The sequence below is a fragment of the Argiope bruennichi genome, chromosome 9, assembly GCF_947563725.1.
Source record: "Argiope bruennichi chromosome 9, qqArgBrue1.1, whole genome shotgun sequence".
In the NCBI taxonomy this organism is placed as follows: Eukaryota; Metazoa; Arthropoda; class Arachnida; order Araneae; family Araneidae; genus Argiope; species Argiope bruennichi.
The window spans coordinates 107,982,064-107,998,821 of record NC_079159.1 but is presented as its reverse complement, the minus strand read 5'-3'; the positions used below and the strand labels follow the sequence as shown (position 1 = coordinate 107,998,821).

Here is a 16,758-nt window from a genome sequence, read left to right as displayed (position 1 = left end):
TTAATCGGATTATTTTCAAAACACCCTCTTGGATACTAATTTATAAAAATTGTTAAAATATAAATTCCAGGAGATTTTCCATCACTTTAGCCGCGTTTATTTTTTTCTTTCTTTCTTTTCTTTTTTTTTTTTCTTTTTGTCTACAAACTAGCTCTTCATTTATTAAAAGATTGGAAGGGATGTTATTAATAATATTTATTTTAAGAATAAATTGAAAATATTATGCGTTCACTCAGTAAATAAGGAACTTCAATATAATTAATTATTTCACTCCGTAGAGTCGTGGGTATCCTACGCAAATAGGGATTACTGATTTCGAATTATCAAAGGGCTCGGTTTAACTTATTTTATTAACTTTTTAACCTCGGCCGGATGAGGAAAATCACACTTGTGCCACCATCAAAGATTTATCCATCTACTTTTTCAAGAATTTCACACTTTATTGTAAAAACCATTGATTTAATTTAATTGTTTAATGTTAATTATTTTTCCATTTAATAATTTTCATATTCTTTATTTCTCAAAATCTTTACTACGTGATGGCTGCTTTAAAACGAAAATGTACTTTAATTAATAGTTAGAAGATGATTAAGGCTGGAAAATTTTGAAATAATGTTTTGTTATATTAGCATGGTTAATATTGGCCTTGGTCTACCCCAAGATGTCCCACCTACCCGAAAGGATGTAAAACCATGAAGGTCGCCGGGGGGGGGGGGGAACAATTATTTTTTTTTTATTGAAAGGCTTACAATTATAGTCAGAATATGGGCGATAATGAAGGGAATGAATTATAGATCGTTTGACTAAAATAAAATATTTAGATTAAATAGTCAGAAAACCCATTCTAGGTTCAGGAGACTAAATTGAAAAGTACACATAGGAAACGGTAATAAACATAAGGATAAAAAATATCACAATGTCCAAAGGATGGAAGACAAAGTATACTATACAGCAATATCAAACTATGTACCAATATCTAAAATCATATATCAGTATCATGGCTAATATTGGTTAACAGTTCTATAACAGTTATTAGCTAGGTTTGCTATACTGGCATGCTTAAAAAAAATTACTTAGATTTTGTAAAAACCAGTCAGTGAGAATTCTGCTCACATGCAAAGTGGGATAGAATGCACAATTTTAATATACTGAAAACTGATATAAACTTGTGTCCTTTTGGTGATGAAAAATATATATGAATTAGCTAGTTTTATTTTGGTTACCTTCATATTTAGAATCAGCTTTTTTTTTAATGATACAAAATAAAAAAACATTGAATCAATTGTAATTCAAACAGGGTTAAGTTGAAGTTTTCATTTTCAAATTAGGAGTATGTTTTGAATTTTAATAATATATATCATGGATTTTTCATTTTTTTTTATTTAAAAGTCAATTTCCGAGAAATTTTTTTCCCTTCTTTTTACTATGCTGAAAGTATGACTACCGTATTTTGGCATATAATGGCAGTTTAATATCCCGATTTCTTTAAATGTTTTTTCTTCGAAATACTTAGGTTCTATCTTATATTACGAAAGTATCCAAAAAAGTTCAGACCAGAAAAACTCTGAATGAGCAAATTCCTCTTTTTGAATTACTATTAGGTGTGCTGTGCCGTGCTCGTCGTCGCTTTTCAAAAGAAAACTTGGCAACAGATATAAATCGGATTATATCGTTAACTTATGATGAACAAAATTGTTGATAAGATGGCTTTTTCAAAGAACGTTTTACACACACAAACACATACTTTTCATTTTCGAACTTGGAATTGCTCCGTGCGTTTACGCATGCATCTGGAAACTTTCATTTTTTCAAAAAAGGGCTGAGATGTGAGATGAAATGGGAAGATGTTTATATTTAGCAATGGGCCAAACTCAGATCATTCGCGAAAGTAGAAAACGTACAAACAGTCCATCTTCCTGCAGATCATCCTTTAGCCAAGAATAATTGCAAAAAAATGTTTTCTCGGGATCCTGAAACGAACAATATGTATAATATTGTTGTGTGTTCTTATATAAAGTTTTTATATTCTATATTTTTCAGAAAGGATACTTGGAAGGTATGGAAAAAGGAACCCTTCCTCATATCAAATGTTTCACGCCTCTGCTTTATTCCTTCTCGACAGCAATATTATTACACACAGTAAGTCATTGACGTTGCGATTTTATTCAGATTGTACTTTCCTTCAAATCGAATGAGCCAATGAAGATTACTAGATTCTATGAACACTTAAATGGTCCTTGTATCCAATATATACATTGCCCATTGTTTTGGCAATTTTATTTTTTTTATATTCGAGGTGCTAAAAATTATTATCTCAGTTACGTCTCCATATTATATGTAAATTGTTATATTTTACAAATAAATAATCGCCGTTTATTTTAAGCCCATGAAAGGTCTATTGAAGATAAATAAAAGATATTTAAGAAAGATATATATTGCTTAGTAGTACAAATATTTTTTATTGCTTAAAGATACCAAGTAATTCGTTTGGAAATGAAAATCCTTAATTGATTATACCAATTAGTTGATATAAAATTAATTTTCGATCTTCAGAATTGGATTGATTGTTAATGAACACATTTTTAAGAGTATTGGGGCAAAACGTTCAGAAATTTTAGAAAAGAAAAAGGCTTTATAAGGAAACAGTACAGATTTATTGATATCAGATTAAATTGTTCTTAATTTTTAAAGTTTTAAATGTAAATTAATTCATTTAAGCATCTTTTTCATTCTTCAGGCGAGGACATTTCATATAGAATTAATTAGAGATAAAATCTATATTCTATTTCTAGAATTAGGATAGAAAGGCTTATTAAAAGAAAATTGTTTTTATCTACCTGAAAATATTATAACATTTTAAATTTATTAAATAAAATTAACAATCTATTCTATAATATGAAGGTTTATACATTTTAAGTTATACATTTAAGTTTATACATTAAGAAGTTTATACATTTAAGAAATTTTAACCCTTTCACGACGGGAAACGCAAACGCGCACTTATCGCTGAGGACGGCAATCTCTTTCCCGAGTATCTGTCGAGGCCCAGAAAAATTTTTCTATTAAGCCTAAATCCATGGGCTTAAATCTAAATTACTGAATTTTCAAAGCGTTGTTTAATAATGTTCTGTAGAATATTTAAATGGCATATGGTTTACATTATATTTTTATAGATATTTTATTTACTTACCTTTCTTATTTAAATATATATTTTACACAATTTACTCTCATTATTTACTTACCGTTTGCCAGCTGCTGGTCCTGGGTTCGAGTCCTCGTTCGGGCATGGTTGTTCTTTACCCTGTGTTCTAACTTTGAGGTGTATGAAAGAACCCATTGTAAAAAGGGGTTGTTCAAGCGAGTGCGTGAATGTCATTTTCATATGAGCAAGAAGTCACACTTCTGCCCTCGGATACTACTGCACTCCTCTCTCCCCGATCTCTTAAACTTGGTGAGAATTGGTGTTCAATTCAAGGGGGATAAGAAGCAAATAACTTACCATTTAATGACTTTTAATATTATATATATAAAAACTAAATATGTTATTTTTTCGTATGAAAAATTTGAAAACAGGAATCTACACACATTTCCTATGTTACAGTCCTTGCTCTCGTAATAACTTATTTGGATTTTTTTCGAAAGAGGATTTTTCCGGGAATGTGAACAAACGAAGCATCGTCGCCTCACTATCTTATCAGTTTCTTTTGAACAAGATTTTGAAAACATTTAGGAGCTGAACAATCAGAATATATTATAGTGTCACTATCACTATTATTCGAATCTGTTTCAGAATCAATATCTGAATTATTTTGCATCATTTCTGCTGTTTCAAGCTCAGTTAAACATTTTCATTCGTTCGACATTCTAACTTTAAAAAGAAAAAAAATCACGTCTACAAGACCTGATTATCCACTAACAATTGGACTGGAAACCGGAATACCCAATGCTGTAGCGATAATAAAACTCCTCTACATACTATAAACAAACACCATGAGTGAATTTAAAGATCCTTCATAAAGCATGCCATTCGGAAACATTCCTTTCCCCTTATATAAGCAAAAACCTCGCGTATGTGAGTCATGCTACTCTCATTTTGGTAGAAGGTCAAATCTACATATATCTGAAACCATATGGATATACAATGTTATCTTGTGCCAAAAATTATAATTTTAAAAACGTGTCAGGACACTGGCACTAATGTGTGACTGCCGGGGGGTGAACGAGAAAATATTCTGGCACGCCAGCGTGTGTGCCAGGAAATGAGTGGGTTTCTTGCTGGCAGGTATATGTGGCACTCGGGGCATAAAACTCCGTTATTCCATACGTGTGCTTCATTTTCTTATTTATAGATATTGTTGTAATAAAACTCTTTTAGTAAAATTCATTTCTTTACATTTTGATTATATATCATTAAATATATATCTTTAATTAGCCATTACTAAAATAAAACTGATACATTGGTTTTCATACCTATGAAAAAATATTATTTCTAAAAGTTAGGGAGGCATAGGTGAAGATGCGCTACCCTTATGCCAGGACGCCGGCTGAGATTAACATAAAAATAAAATATAATATGATGAGCTCGAAGTTTAAAAATAATGTATGTGCTCTTATCACTCTACTTATGAATTTTATGGCATCAAGGATGAAAATATGCGTGTGAATTTGATTATTTAAAACCTCTTTGGCCTAGATGGATGATCAATTTAGTCATCGGTTTGTACCATTAAAATTGTAAGTTTGCATAAATGTTTTATCAGTACGCATACAATTATTTGACTACATTTCGCTTATCTATTCGTTTCCTATGACTGTGTCATACAAAAATCAAATACGCATCGACATTAATAAATGAAATTCGGTATGCGGTTTTCTGACTAAAATGAAAGATTTATAGGTAAAATTTGCATTTTCTGTGTTGAATGTAAGCCGTACAATTTGAAAACTTTTCAAATATACTATGAATTGCGATTGTACGCAACATGTGAATTACAACATCCGGTCATATGATTCAATTTCAAGCTCTTGCGTTCCGTTATATGACTAGCAGGTACAGAATTTAATTAGGAGACACGAGGAGAATATACCACATTGTGCTAGAAATATACATAATATATTGTTCACTTTCAGTTTTGAAAACCCTTCAAGGTTTTGCGAATGCGTCAGGAAGTCCTTATTTTATCAAAATAAGGGTAAGAGTTAATTTAGTTATATTAAAATCCCTTTTTAATGAACACAAGGGCTATTTTGGGACGATTTCGTAATTTTGAACCGCGGTCAGATGACGAGGACGACACCTGAGCTAGTGGTCCCTTTCCAAACTTCCACACCAGACCCGTTTACACGACGGTTCTTCTGTGGAATCGGATCTGGTGCCCGAAACCCACCTTACCAGCAGGTTACCTCGGCCCTATAGCGGTGAGAGGAAAGTTGAAAAGAGGAAATGCTTTCATTTAGAAATAGGGTGATCTCAAATTATTCGCGGAATTAAGTGGCGGAATAATCACTCATCTTTCTGCGCACCACTTCTTAGCGAAGTGCAAGCGTCGAAAGGTACTAATCGTGACTTACCTATTTTTTTTGTGACTATTTTTGTATGTATGTAATAATTAGGAGGTAAAACTATTTTCGATATCAGATACAATAAATCTCGTGATGTTTTCTTTTATACTAATCTGCAATTAGTACTTGTAAATAATAGCGCGTAAGGGTTAAAATCCTTTTAATTAGGATGATGTTATTGTATCCATTGCGTATGATGACAATATGGCAAAAGGAATGGGAAGAAGGCGAAACAGGCCGCTCCACATTCAATATAATACCAAAAGTTTCTCTATACGCTGCCAACTGGAACAGAACGGATGTCCTTTTCATCACTGGACACGGTCCATTCCCGACATACCTACACAAATTCCATCTGGCCAACTCTCCTTACTGTAGCTGTGGGGAGATAGGATCCCCAATTCACTATGCCACCGAATGCCTACTGACTCTGTCATGGCACTTGAGAAAGCCAGAAACAAGTCTCGAAGAAGAATGGTACAGGAGAGTTGCATCGAATACCCTTTCACGTGGCAAGATCCACTCCATAGTAAACCATATTCACAAATACCAAGACCTATTCAAGACTACACATTAGCTGAGACCAAAATGCCACATGTCAAAATCAGCCGAAATTATAACTTCAAAAGTCCCTCAAAAGTGCAGTTCTCGCGAAGGAAATCAAAACCACAGTATTCAGACGGACGCCACAGATTTCTGACACTTTAGTGATTACTTATATGCTAATATGTGTCATACAGATATTCTCAATGTAATTTATCAATTTTTCAGTTAGTAATCTCACTTCCCTGTAAGTTCAACTCAAAGTCACCATTTGTTTAAGTATTCTTTTCACCTCTATCCAGTTATTACATCACCAAAAAATTGAATATAGTCATGTAGGATTTGACACCAATGTGATTCTCTCTGGAGAACCCTGGATGGTCTGTCGTCTCTTTCTTTTTATCTTCTTTCTTTCTTTTTTTTTTCTTCCCCTACCATCTTGTGCTCATCCAACTGGTTAGATAACTTAGTGTTATAGGCACCGGGGGCACAGGATGGCGTTATGTTATGTATCCATTGCGTAGAATCACCATTATATTCTGTGATTAAGTTTTTGCGTTATGATTAAGGACTCTTTTTGGTAGATTTTTGGGATTTAGTAATAAATTGCCCTTTATATTCGTGCAGTGGCATGTTTTATATTGAATGTTTAGCGAGAAAATCATTAGTTATTTCAGTTTCTATATTTTTTGTTGTTCATTTACTAATTATTATTTTGTTGTTCATTTGCTAATTATTATTACTAATTATTTTAAAATTTTTGTCCTTTTGCTTTCTGCCGCTACTTTATATTAAATTGTTTTATATGGTGTTATGCATATTTATCTGTATTTAAAATCAACTTCTTTTAATTAGCTATTACTGTCTTTCGGGTTTAAAAGATCTAACAGTAGCGTGTTATTTAAATGATGCAAATGGATGATAAAATTTCCTTTTAGTTTTTTATAATTTTTTCGCTTTACTTTCCGCTTTTGTACTGAGTGCGATTTTTTTAAATTTTTTTTTATTTGCATTATTTCGATGCTTCGTTCTTAAAGTATTTTTTTCTTTCATTATATGTTTTTTTTCCTTGATGATTAGCATTTTCGATTAAGCTTTTTATCCATTAATCTCTTTAATTAAAATGTGTCTATTCTTTTGTTAATGTCTCCATCAGACCGTATTGGTTTAGCACTGAAGGAAAACTTGACGAAAGAGAATATTGAAACATTGATTTCAAATATGCTTACATCTGCGAAAAATAAAATATTTCAAATATAGTGAATTTTATTTCTACAATATAAAAAATTAAATGGTATGCTCCAAATTAATTTTTGTGAAAACCCTTTTCATTTTCTAGCATTTAATAAAAAATGGTTATTTGTTTTAATTCACAACCAAACTAAAAGCTCGAAATAAGAGGGTAATTTGTATCGATAAAATGCATTTCCCACTTCATGCTGTTTTCATTCATTTAAACCAATTTGAAATTTTAAAATACTTATATATTAGATTTTAACTTTGTGTTCTGTGTCACAGCCTTTCATAAAAAAAATGGTACGAGTTGAATTCTTTCGTGTATTTAATTTAAAAATTTAATAAGTTTTCTAAGGAGCTTCATTTAGTTAAAAATATCCCTTTTTTAGAGAGACATAGTCTTAATACATTTTTTGAAAATTCAAAATAACTTTATAAGTTATTTTGGAGCTATGAATAAAACTTGGCTATAAAAATAAAATTAAAATTTTAAGGCATTCTAAAATTTGCGGAATGGAAATATAGTAAACCTATCAAATATTTTGAATTGCCAAAAAAATTGTATAAGTATTTTGCATTTCTTAATCGATTTTAATTCATTTTAATGAACGAAATGCTTGTCTGTTGCAGGCTGTTATGGAAGCTCACAATCTTAAGCCATCTTATTTGAGATTTCTCCGTAGTTTGACTCAAAAGAGGTGAGTTTGAAATTTTTTGATTACATTTTTATTAGACATAGGTAATTTGCTGATATCATAAGATTGTAGAAAATCGCAGAATGTGGATTCATTAACTCACTTGAGAAAAATCGTAAGCTTGCACCCTCCAATCTTTTATAGTCTCTCTTTGCCCTTTCATTATAATTACTTTCTTTGTTTTTATTTTTGTTTACATGATTCCAATATTTTTGAGAAAATGTTTTCTAAGAATTTAAAATTTATCTTCACTATAATCTAATAATTTTTTGAAGATTGAAATAAGACGTATGAAGAAAAATAAATATATCTTCCCACCACATTCAGTTCAGCTTTTCAGCGATAAAATGTATGTTTATAAAATTGATATATTCTGCTTGTTCAAAACAGTTCAAAAATAAAGATATATATAAAATAAACGATTTTTTACTTTGAATAGAGAAATTTTCATTCCATAAAAATTAACGATTTCAACCCATATGATTCATTTTTCTGAACGAAACCTAGTTTAACATTCTTGATAAAGAACAATTATTACAAAAATATAGAATAGAAAAAAAATCACAAAAACTGATAATCAGATTTTTTAGTTTCTAAAACATTAAACGCATTTCTTAATTTACATATGCATAATTATGTATATTAGTAATGTTACGATTTCAGAGAGGGAATTTCATATGTGAAGAAATATCAACTTTTAATTTATATCGTTTGCAATATTCTAAATTGTCAATTGTTCCTGATGTGAAGTTAACGATTTATTTCAGTTAAAATTTAAGATTCCATCTTAATTTTATTATAAGTTTCACTATTTGTTTTCTCTTTACAGAATAGTGGAAGTCAATCATCTTATACTGGATTTTTTTGGAACTCAGTCTTCCAAAATGTTCCCGAAAGTTTGGCCAGAAACAGATTATCGGTATACGACTCGTGTATTTAAGGAAACTGCACTGCTGTGGCTTAATCATTGATTTACATTTTTCGTTAAAAAGTGTATTTGTCTTTAAGATATTACATTTATTTAAGAACCATTGACTTGAATGAATGATTACAATATTTTATAAACGCTGTTTCTTTCTTCCTTAATCTCATACCTTAATATATATGAATTTTTACCAGTTCAAAATTTCTTTGTGAGTTTTATCGATTTATGTATAATTTGAATTCGACATCAGTAAAAGGTCTGTTAAATAAGATCTGTGCTGGATTCTAAAAATCACACTCACTTTATAGAACAAAGAAGAAAATGCAACAATTGTACCACACATTGTATCGATTATCTAGTCTTTATTTCATTAAAATCTAATTCAAATATACAGTTATGCTTTTTATACTGGCCTTCCATTTGATATCAAAAAAGATACCAAATTTTTCTGATACTTATTACAAATCACGATATGTCAATTGCATTTGCTTCTTATTTTTAAATACTTCTGAATCCTTGTTTGGGTACAATATTTTATAAGAAGTAGTTCAATATCATCTATTTGGTTTGATCACCAAATTCATTTTTTTTTAAATCAGTGTTATACGTTAAAGCGCATTTTGATTTTCTTTTCTTTAAAAAAAAATAAGAATTTACGTTATAATGATGCATACCTACTCACTTTGTAAAAGCAATGTAATATAGAAAAACTGAATAGATAAAATTATGATAAAATTAAATAAACAAAGATATTTAGACAATCCATCGACTTAATATTCATAGCAGTTACTTCGAATTCTGTGGATATTGTCAGTACTTTTAACTTTGTTGGCTATATTAGAGAATCTATATGCTATATGGCATCCAAATGTATAAAGAATTAAGAAAATAAGAAAATCTTCAGGAGGAAGTATTATCATAATTTTTGCAACTAATTTTTCCATTGCAAGGTATTTTTTATAGATAAAATTCACATTTAGATTCGACAACATGGTGAATTTAAAAAAAATGCAGAGAAGAAAATGAAATGCAATTCCGCAAATAAAAATTCATATTTGAAAAATAATTTGAGAATAAAACTGACTTTCTGTGCTTTATTAGAAATTGACATTTAGGTTTTTACAAGAAACCTAATATCAAATCCTCATAAGCAAATACGATCGGTAATCGTTTGTACCTCCAGTGCACACGTGAGCCCGTATTTTAACTTGGTAACTTCTCGCATTCATTACGGACTCCTGGAAAGTATATTTTAGTAATACTGGACTTTTTTCAATATTCTTAAAGAAGACCACTATCAAGAAATAACGGTGATAATGACCTAATTTTATTTCGAACTTATTTGACAGTCTTTAAGGTAGGAGTATACATAAAAAAAGCGAAGTTTTTGCGAAAAATATGATTTTTTTAAAAAATATTCTTGATGTTTGAACAAGTTTCTCTATGAAACCGTTATAATATTGTTTCTACGTCTAATTTTTGGGAAGTTATACTGCATTTTATATATGCATTTATATATCTGTTTATGCTATTTTATATATTTTAGATGTTACTTCTCAAATTCTAATCTCTGATAGATGCCCTTACGAAAAACTTCATAAATTAAAATATAATGCATCATTTTAGTTCAAATTTGGTATAATAATTTCTCAATGTATTCTGCAGTTTCTGAACTAGAGAATAAATAATCCATCCATTTAAAAATATTTCGCAATTTCAAAAAAAATTGAAAATTTCTTCTCATTTATCAGTCTAACCCCAATGTTCAAAGAATGGATAGAAATACGGCTTAATTTTTTGTTTAAGAACTAGATAATATCTCTTTAAGCTATCAGCAAAATTTTAAGCGAATCATTTGATAAACCTTCAAACTAGAAGTGTTTATTTTTACACCTTTTTCTAGCCCCCCCCCCTCTCCAAAAAAAAACGTCCTTTTCTCCAACTTTAACCCTTTAAAAGGTCATTTTTTTCTAGTCATAATATAGTAAAATATTTTTAGGAATGAGACTGGCTTAAGGAAAGTGATTCATTTAACTTATCAGATAATTGAATTTGATTAATTAATTTGTGTTAATTAATAATTAAGTAACAAATCAAGACACACCATTTTGTATGAGACAAGAAACTGTAGCACCTAAGTTTCTGTCTTATTGAAAAATTTGTCAGAACTTAAGCCAATCTACTTAACTTCACCCAAAGATAGATGAATTTGGTGAGAAGCATACTTCCCATGGCCTTACAAAGGGTTAAAAAACATTTACTACTTAACTTGTATATTTTGGTTTCATGTATATCTTTTCAATTTTTTTTTAATGCAGATATTCAAAAATATTACTATTTTCGATTACTTTTCAAAAAATGCATATTGAAAGTAGTCACATAATTAAAAATTACTTTTTCATGCATTCGATGAAAAATGTCATAAAATCTTGTACTATTCCACTTTTTTTTTTTTTGTCTACCAATTATTTTTGTAACATAAAAGTAAATTTTTATCTATTCAGTGAAAGAGTTTAGTCTTTTTTTAAGTTAAACATATTCTTTTAATTTTTTTTAAATGGAAATGTCTATCACATAAAGCGATATTACTCAGTTTTATAATAAACACCCAATTTCCAAGAATTATTAGAAATCGTTATTTACAAAAATAAACAAATAAATAAAATAAATGCCCAGAGTCTTAAATAGCAATCAAATAATTGCTTTAGTTTTATTTCATTATGCTTTTCTTTAATGCAATGAAGTCGATTTATTCAGTAGTTTTATTTTACCAATTCATTTCTGTGCAGAAACTTAAAGCATAGTTCGTCCTTAAATCTCAAAATAAATCGAAAAACGGTTTCATTCGGACGAAAACAGATTCCAAAAACAGAATGAGCAGAAAACTTTTCGACTCTTCCATATTTATGTGGATTCCCCGGCATCTTCAAACAAGCGTGTCAGGCGAAAGCAGAAAGTGACGTCGAAATCCGGAAATAGTTGAAATGTTTCCTCTGACCGAGAAGCGGGCGGTTCAGCGGAGATTTCATATGTATATGCATACCATTCCAAGGCCAATGTGGAATTTAAAGGAAGGGATGAAGGTGGCTGAGCTTGGGCTGTTTAAAATATAAGAGAATTTCAATGTATTTCTTATCATGTCATGCAGGATTTTGTTGAAGCTGTGACCGGTATAGATATTTATAATTCAATAATAAGTAAAATTTATCGTTAAGAAAGTTATTTTATACATCACTTTTATATAAGCAACAATATATTAATCTTTTACAGAAAATGTGAATTTTTCACAATTTGAATAAATTTCATAGTTATCTCTAGAAATTATTTCACTTTTATATTATTTAATATAATTTTATTTATAATAAATTTATTAGTCAATTTTATATTTATATAAAAAGTTAGAATAATAGTTTTTTGGAAATATGTAACAAATTTTAACCATCTCATTTTATCAATATTAATATGCACTCATGGTTTTACCTTTTAAGAAAGAGTACAGTTAATTAATTCTTAAGTGAAATTCTAGAGTTAATTTTTCATTAAGTGAATGGTTATCGAGAAGTTAGAATTACGAATACAATGGAAATAGAACATTCAATAAGGAAGGATCGGAAAATCAACATTTCGGTGCGGAATGAAAATTGGCAGAGCAAAGAAATACTATCAAGATGAGACGACGCAATATTAGTTTGTCCAATAAAATAATAGGAAATAATATTAAATAAAATAACAACATATTATAAAAAAAAATTCTGTGCTTTCTTGGACAGAACTTCATTATCAAATGACGATATAATGGATAACGAAAGAGTGATATTTTCAGTTTAGTCATGTTAATATCTCTTTTATGAGCAACATTAACGTTATTTTGAGAATTTGGGATTTTGGTTCGTGACGAAATGATGAGGACGATACCTGAGTTGGCAAGTCCCCACATCTCCCCAGTGACAGGATACTTGATCCGGCGATTAATCTTGCAGAACATTCGCTTGTAGGGAAGTTTTTTGATGAAATATATAATTAACATGGAACCCTTAGATACCAAAATCAAGACCTTGCCACTTCATAACCAAGGACTGATTGTACAAAATGTTCCACAAGGTATGTAGTGTCTAATATTTGTAAATTTGGATAGAACACATCGAAACGAGTATTTCGATGTATAACGTGTGAGGTGATGAATATAGCTTCATAATCTGTTTAGACTATTTGCAAATACATCAAAATATTCGTTTCGACGTGTTCTATCTGAATCTGTAAATAATACTGGCTGCATACCTTTTGGGACACCCTGAATTTTCACGCAATGAAGGATAGAGGGGGAAATCCTATTTTCTTTTGCAATTTATATCAATTGATAAACGAAAGTGTATTGCGTTTGGAGAGATATATGATCATATAAAAATAAAATAATCATAAATAAAATTTGGACACTGCCAGTCCAAATGGTCGCCTAGACCAGCAGTGAACACGGAAAGAAAACTCATTAAAATGGAAATCAACGAAAAAAATAAACGCGGCATTAAACATTACTACATCCATAATATCAAGATTTGTGAGCAAAATTTAGATAATTGTAAATGTTTTTCAAAAAGTATATTTCGTCTGTGTTCTTTTAAAGTTTTAAACTCATCATTTAAGAAAAAATGGATAACTGCAGAAGAGTGCGGTGTCAAATATTTTGTGTGCCAGAAAGACAGGGTAAAGTTTACATATTATTATTATTGCATATAAATAAACGAAGTCCCTTTCTAATTTTTTCCCTAGAATAATCTGATCAAATTTAGTAAAAGTCTGCTAAAACAATGATAAGCCAAATGATATAGGACATTTTGCACTTTCAACGATGATTAGCCATTAAACATTCAAATGGTTTTGAGAAGTAATTACTATAAACATGTCACTATTCGAATGAAATTTCTTCTGGATTATTCTCATTCGAAATTGGAAATAAAATTTCATTTTTAAGAAAATATTACTTAATCGGCTCACTCTTCGGGAATTCACAAATTTTCTGAAAATTATCGAATAAATTTTTTTTTAATATTTTACTTCTCTAAACCCTGTCTTTTGCATTGCAATTTCTTTAAAATTACTGTAACAATATACAAAGTTATCAATCCTTATCATATTGTAGACATTTCGCAAAATGTAGAACAATGCCTATTAAAGAAGGACTATTTTTTTCCCTTCTGTTGGCTTCAGAGTGAATGTAATGTCCGTGCTGATGTCATTCATGATTGATGGCCTGTAACAAATTGCTTCATATATTTCGTGAGAATTTTCACAGAGACATTAAACTGCAATGTCACTTTTTCTTACGCATTCTTCCTACTTGCAATTTCATCATCTATTACCATATCGATTGCTCAGTTGAAAACATTTCTGCAAAAATCCGACCTAATATGCATTATAGACCTAAGGGAAATATATTATACAATTGTACTCAGCTAGTTTTTTCTTTCTACAACGCTAGTTTTTCGATATATTTGAAAATAAATGTACCAAATAGAGAGAAATCTATGGATAATATTGTTTTAATCAAAATACAAAATAAATCAGAATTGTTTAAGAATATTTGCGACAAAAACCTTTGCATTTATTTTTAGACTTAACTTCTAATAAATTTCTAATATCTCTATATTAACTTATGTTCTTTAATTTATCATTTTGGAATTAAATCATGTTTTATTTCTTTATATAGTATATTTCTTTTAATATTCCATTCAAAAACTTCTTTAAGCAGCAAATGTGACAAATATACTATTTGTTAGCATTTACGAATACTTTTTAAAGCAGTAAAGCCATTTTAAGATGATTTAGAAGACAGAAAATGCAGCACGTACCAAGCACATTTTGATTATAATTGAACCAGGGCAAGAAATTCTAGTGTATTGGTTTTGGTGTAGCATTTATAGTAGGTCATATGCAGAGAAAAATACTCTACTAGTACAACATCTCGCCTGTAATGGAAAAGTTGATTTGAAATTATTAAATTACGTTCAAATAGTTCGAAAATTTTTCAGGTATATTTTAAAATGTACCATGTATTTTAACAATATTTTAATCCATGAAAACAGTATTTGAATGAATGGAAAAATAAAAGAATTACAAAAAAACTGTACATAATAGCAAAAAAATTATTATCAGAGAAAATTTTTTAATAAATTTTAACTAGAAAAATTCGTATTAAATAAATTATTCACACATTCAATCTTGTCATTAATTACTTGTATTTCTCCTTTTCTTTCAATATATTTGTTTGCTATCGAATTTCTATTATCTTATGTGCGAAATGCACAAAGAAAAATAATTTTAATCTCCAAAAAATACGATTTATAACTTTGAAAAATTTCGACATTTTGAAATCCAATATTTCTGAAAAATCTATTTAAATAATAATACTGTAAACATTCGTTTGCTTGTAAATATTGTTATTTAAAAATGGTTAAAATAAATGAGAATGGATGTTGAATTATTAACAGCCTTTGGCGATTCGCCCAGATTATTAACGTTTTAGACTATTAAATAATTAATATAGAATTCATTTTTAAAAAATTTCACTTCGTTATTCAATACTACAGGAAACAGTAATTTCATTGACCAAACTATTGTTGATGGAAATTAAAGAATATGTATATTTCAGAATAAAAGAAAGTCTTATTTTGGAATTGATGTTTGAAAAAAAAAAGCAATTCCTTATCTTCATTTTAAAACTGACAAAAGCTCGCGATTGCATGTTTTGATGAAAGAGTTTATATTTAAACACGAACTAAAAACATTGTAATGGATTGGGTATCAAATTTTAAATAATTCATTAAAAATAGAAAAAAAAATTGTAGAGAAATAAAATTCTTATCATTAAAAAAAAAGTTTTTTAGTTTTGAGATCATGCAAAATCTATATCTGTGAGATAAGTTTTAGAAGACATGTTTATCAATTTATATTGTTAAGACACAGCGGTTGCGTATCTGGCAACAATTAAGTCAATTTTAGCTCTCGATAAAGCTTTCTGTTTGACGCATATTTCTTGATTTCATTAGCAACTTATTTCCTTCGACTAAACGGAGTTTCAGGGAATTTAGTTAGCACTCTCCAGAGCATTTTGAACAATATTTTGAAGAACAATTAATTAACGAAGCAATAAATTAAGCGTCTCTATAAAACGTTCAACGAAGCAGACTAGTTACATTTAACTGTTGCCATTCGGCAATAAGTAATAGACGCTACTTCTGCTCCACGTAAATTAGAACTTTATATATATATATATATATATATATATATATATATATATATATATATATATAATTGTAGGCTTATTCAAGCCATAGTTTGCAAATGGTATCCACTCTATAAATATGAATGGTTAAAAACTGCTGGAAAAAATTTCTATGTTCCATTACCTCAAAACTGGATTTTAGTTTTAAAATTATCTGTTTTTAATTATTAAACTGTAACTTGCTTACTTTATTTCAGCTAGTAAATGGATACACTTGAAACAAATACCTGCTTGATGCTATTTTTAGCCATTTTGTTTTTGTTTACGATAAGCAAATGTTGTAATCACTCGGACTGAGCTGAGTCCTGATAACGAAACAAAAATTAAAAAAAAAAAAAAAAAAAAAAAAAAAAACGAGCAAAATACAATAAAAATAAAAACACGCTTTCACTATCACCGTTTTTCCGCCTTCCTCAACTTTTATTTTTAATCTGTGTATTATCAAGGTTAGCGAGATAAAGCAGATATAGTTTCCTCATAGCTTATATTCCCGCGACATTGGCACGTTTTTAGTTGAA

The 16,758-nt window shown here is 29.4% G+C and overlaps 1 protein-coding gene across 1 annotated transcript in view; it reads left to right on the top strand.

Moving 5' to 3' along the window:
• The window catches only part of LOC129983786 (transmembrane protein 135-like), a 43,606-nt gene extending 34,391 nt beyond the window's left edge, over positions 1–9,215 (top strand). Inside the window, exons 11-13 of the mRNA XM_056093416.1 lie at positions 2,041–2,139; positions 7,972–8,039; positions 8,866–9,215. Coding sequence (XP_055949391.1) covers positions 2,041–2,139; positions 7,972–8,039; positions 8,866–9,007 — 309 coding nt within the window. The 3' untranslated portion in view covers positions 9,008–9,215. The remainder of the gene's footprint in view (positions 1–2,040; positions 2,140–7,971; positions 8,040–8,865) is intronic.
• Positions 9,216–16,758: the final 7,543 nt, after the last annotated feature.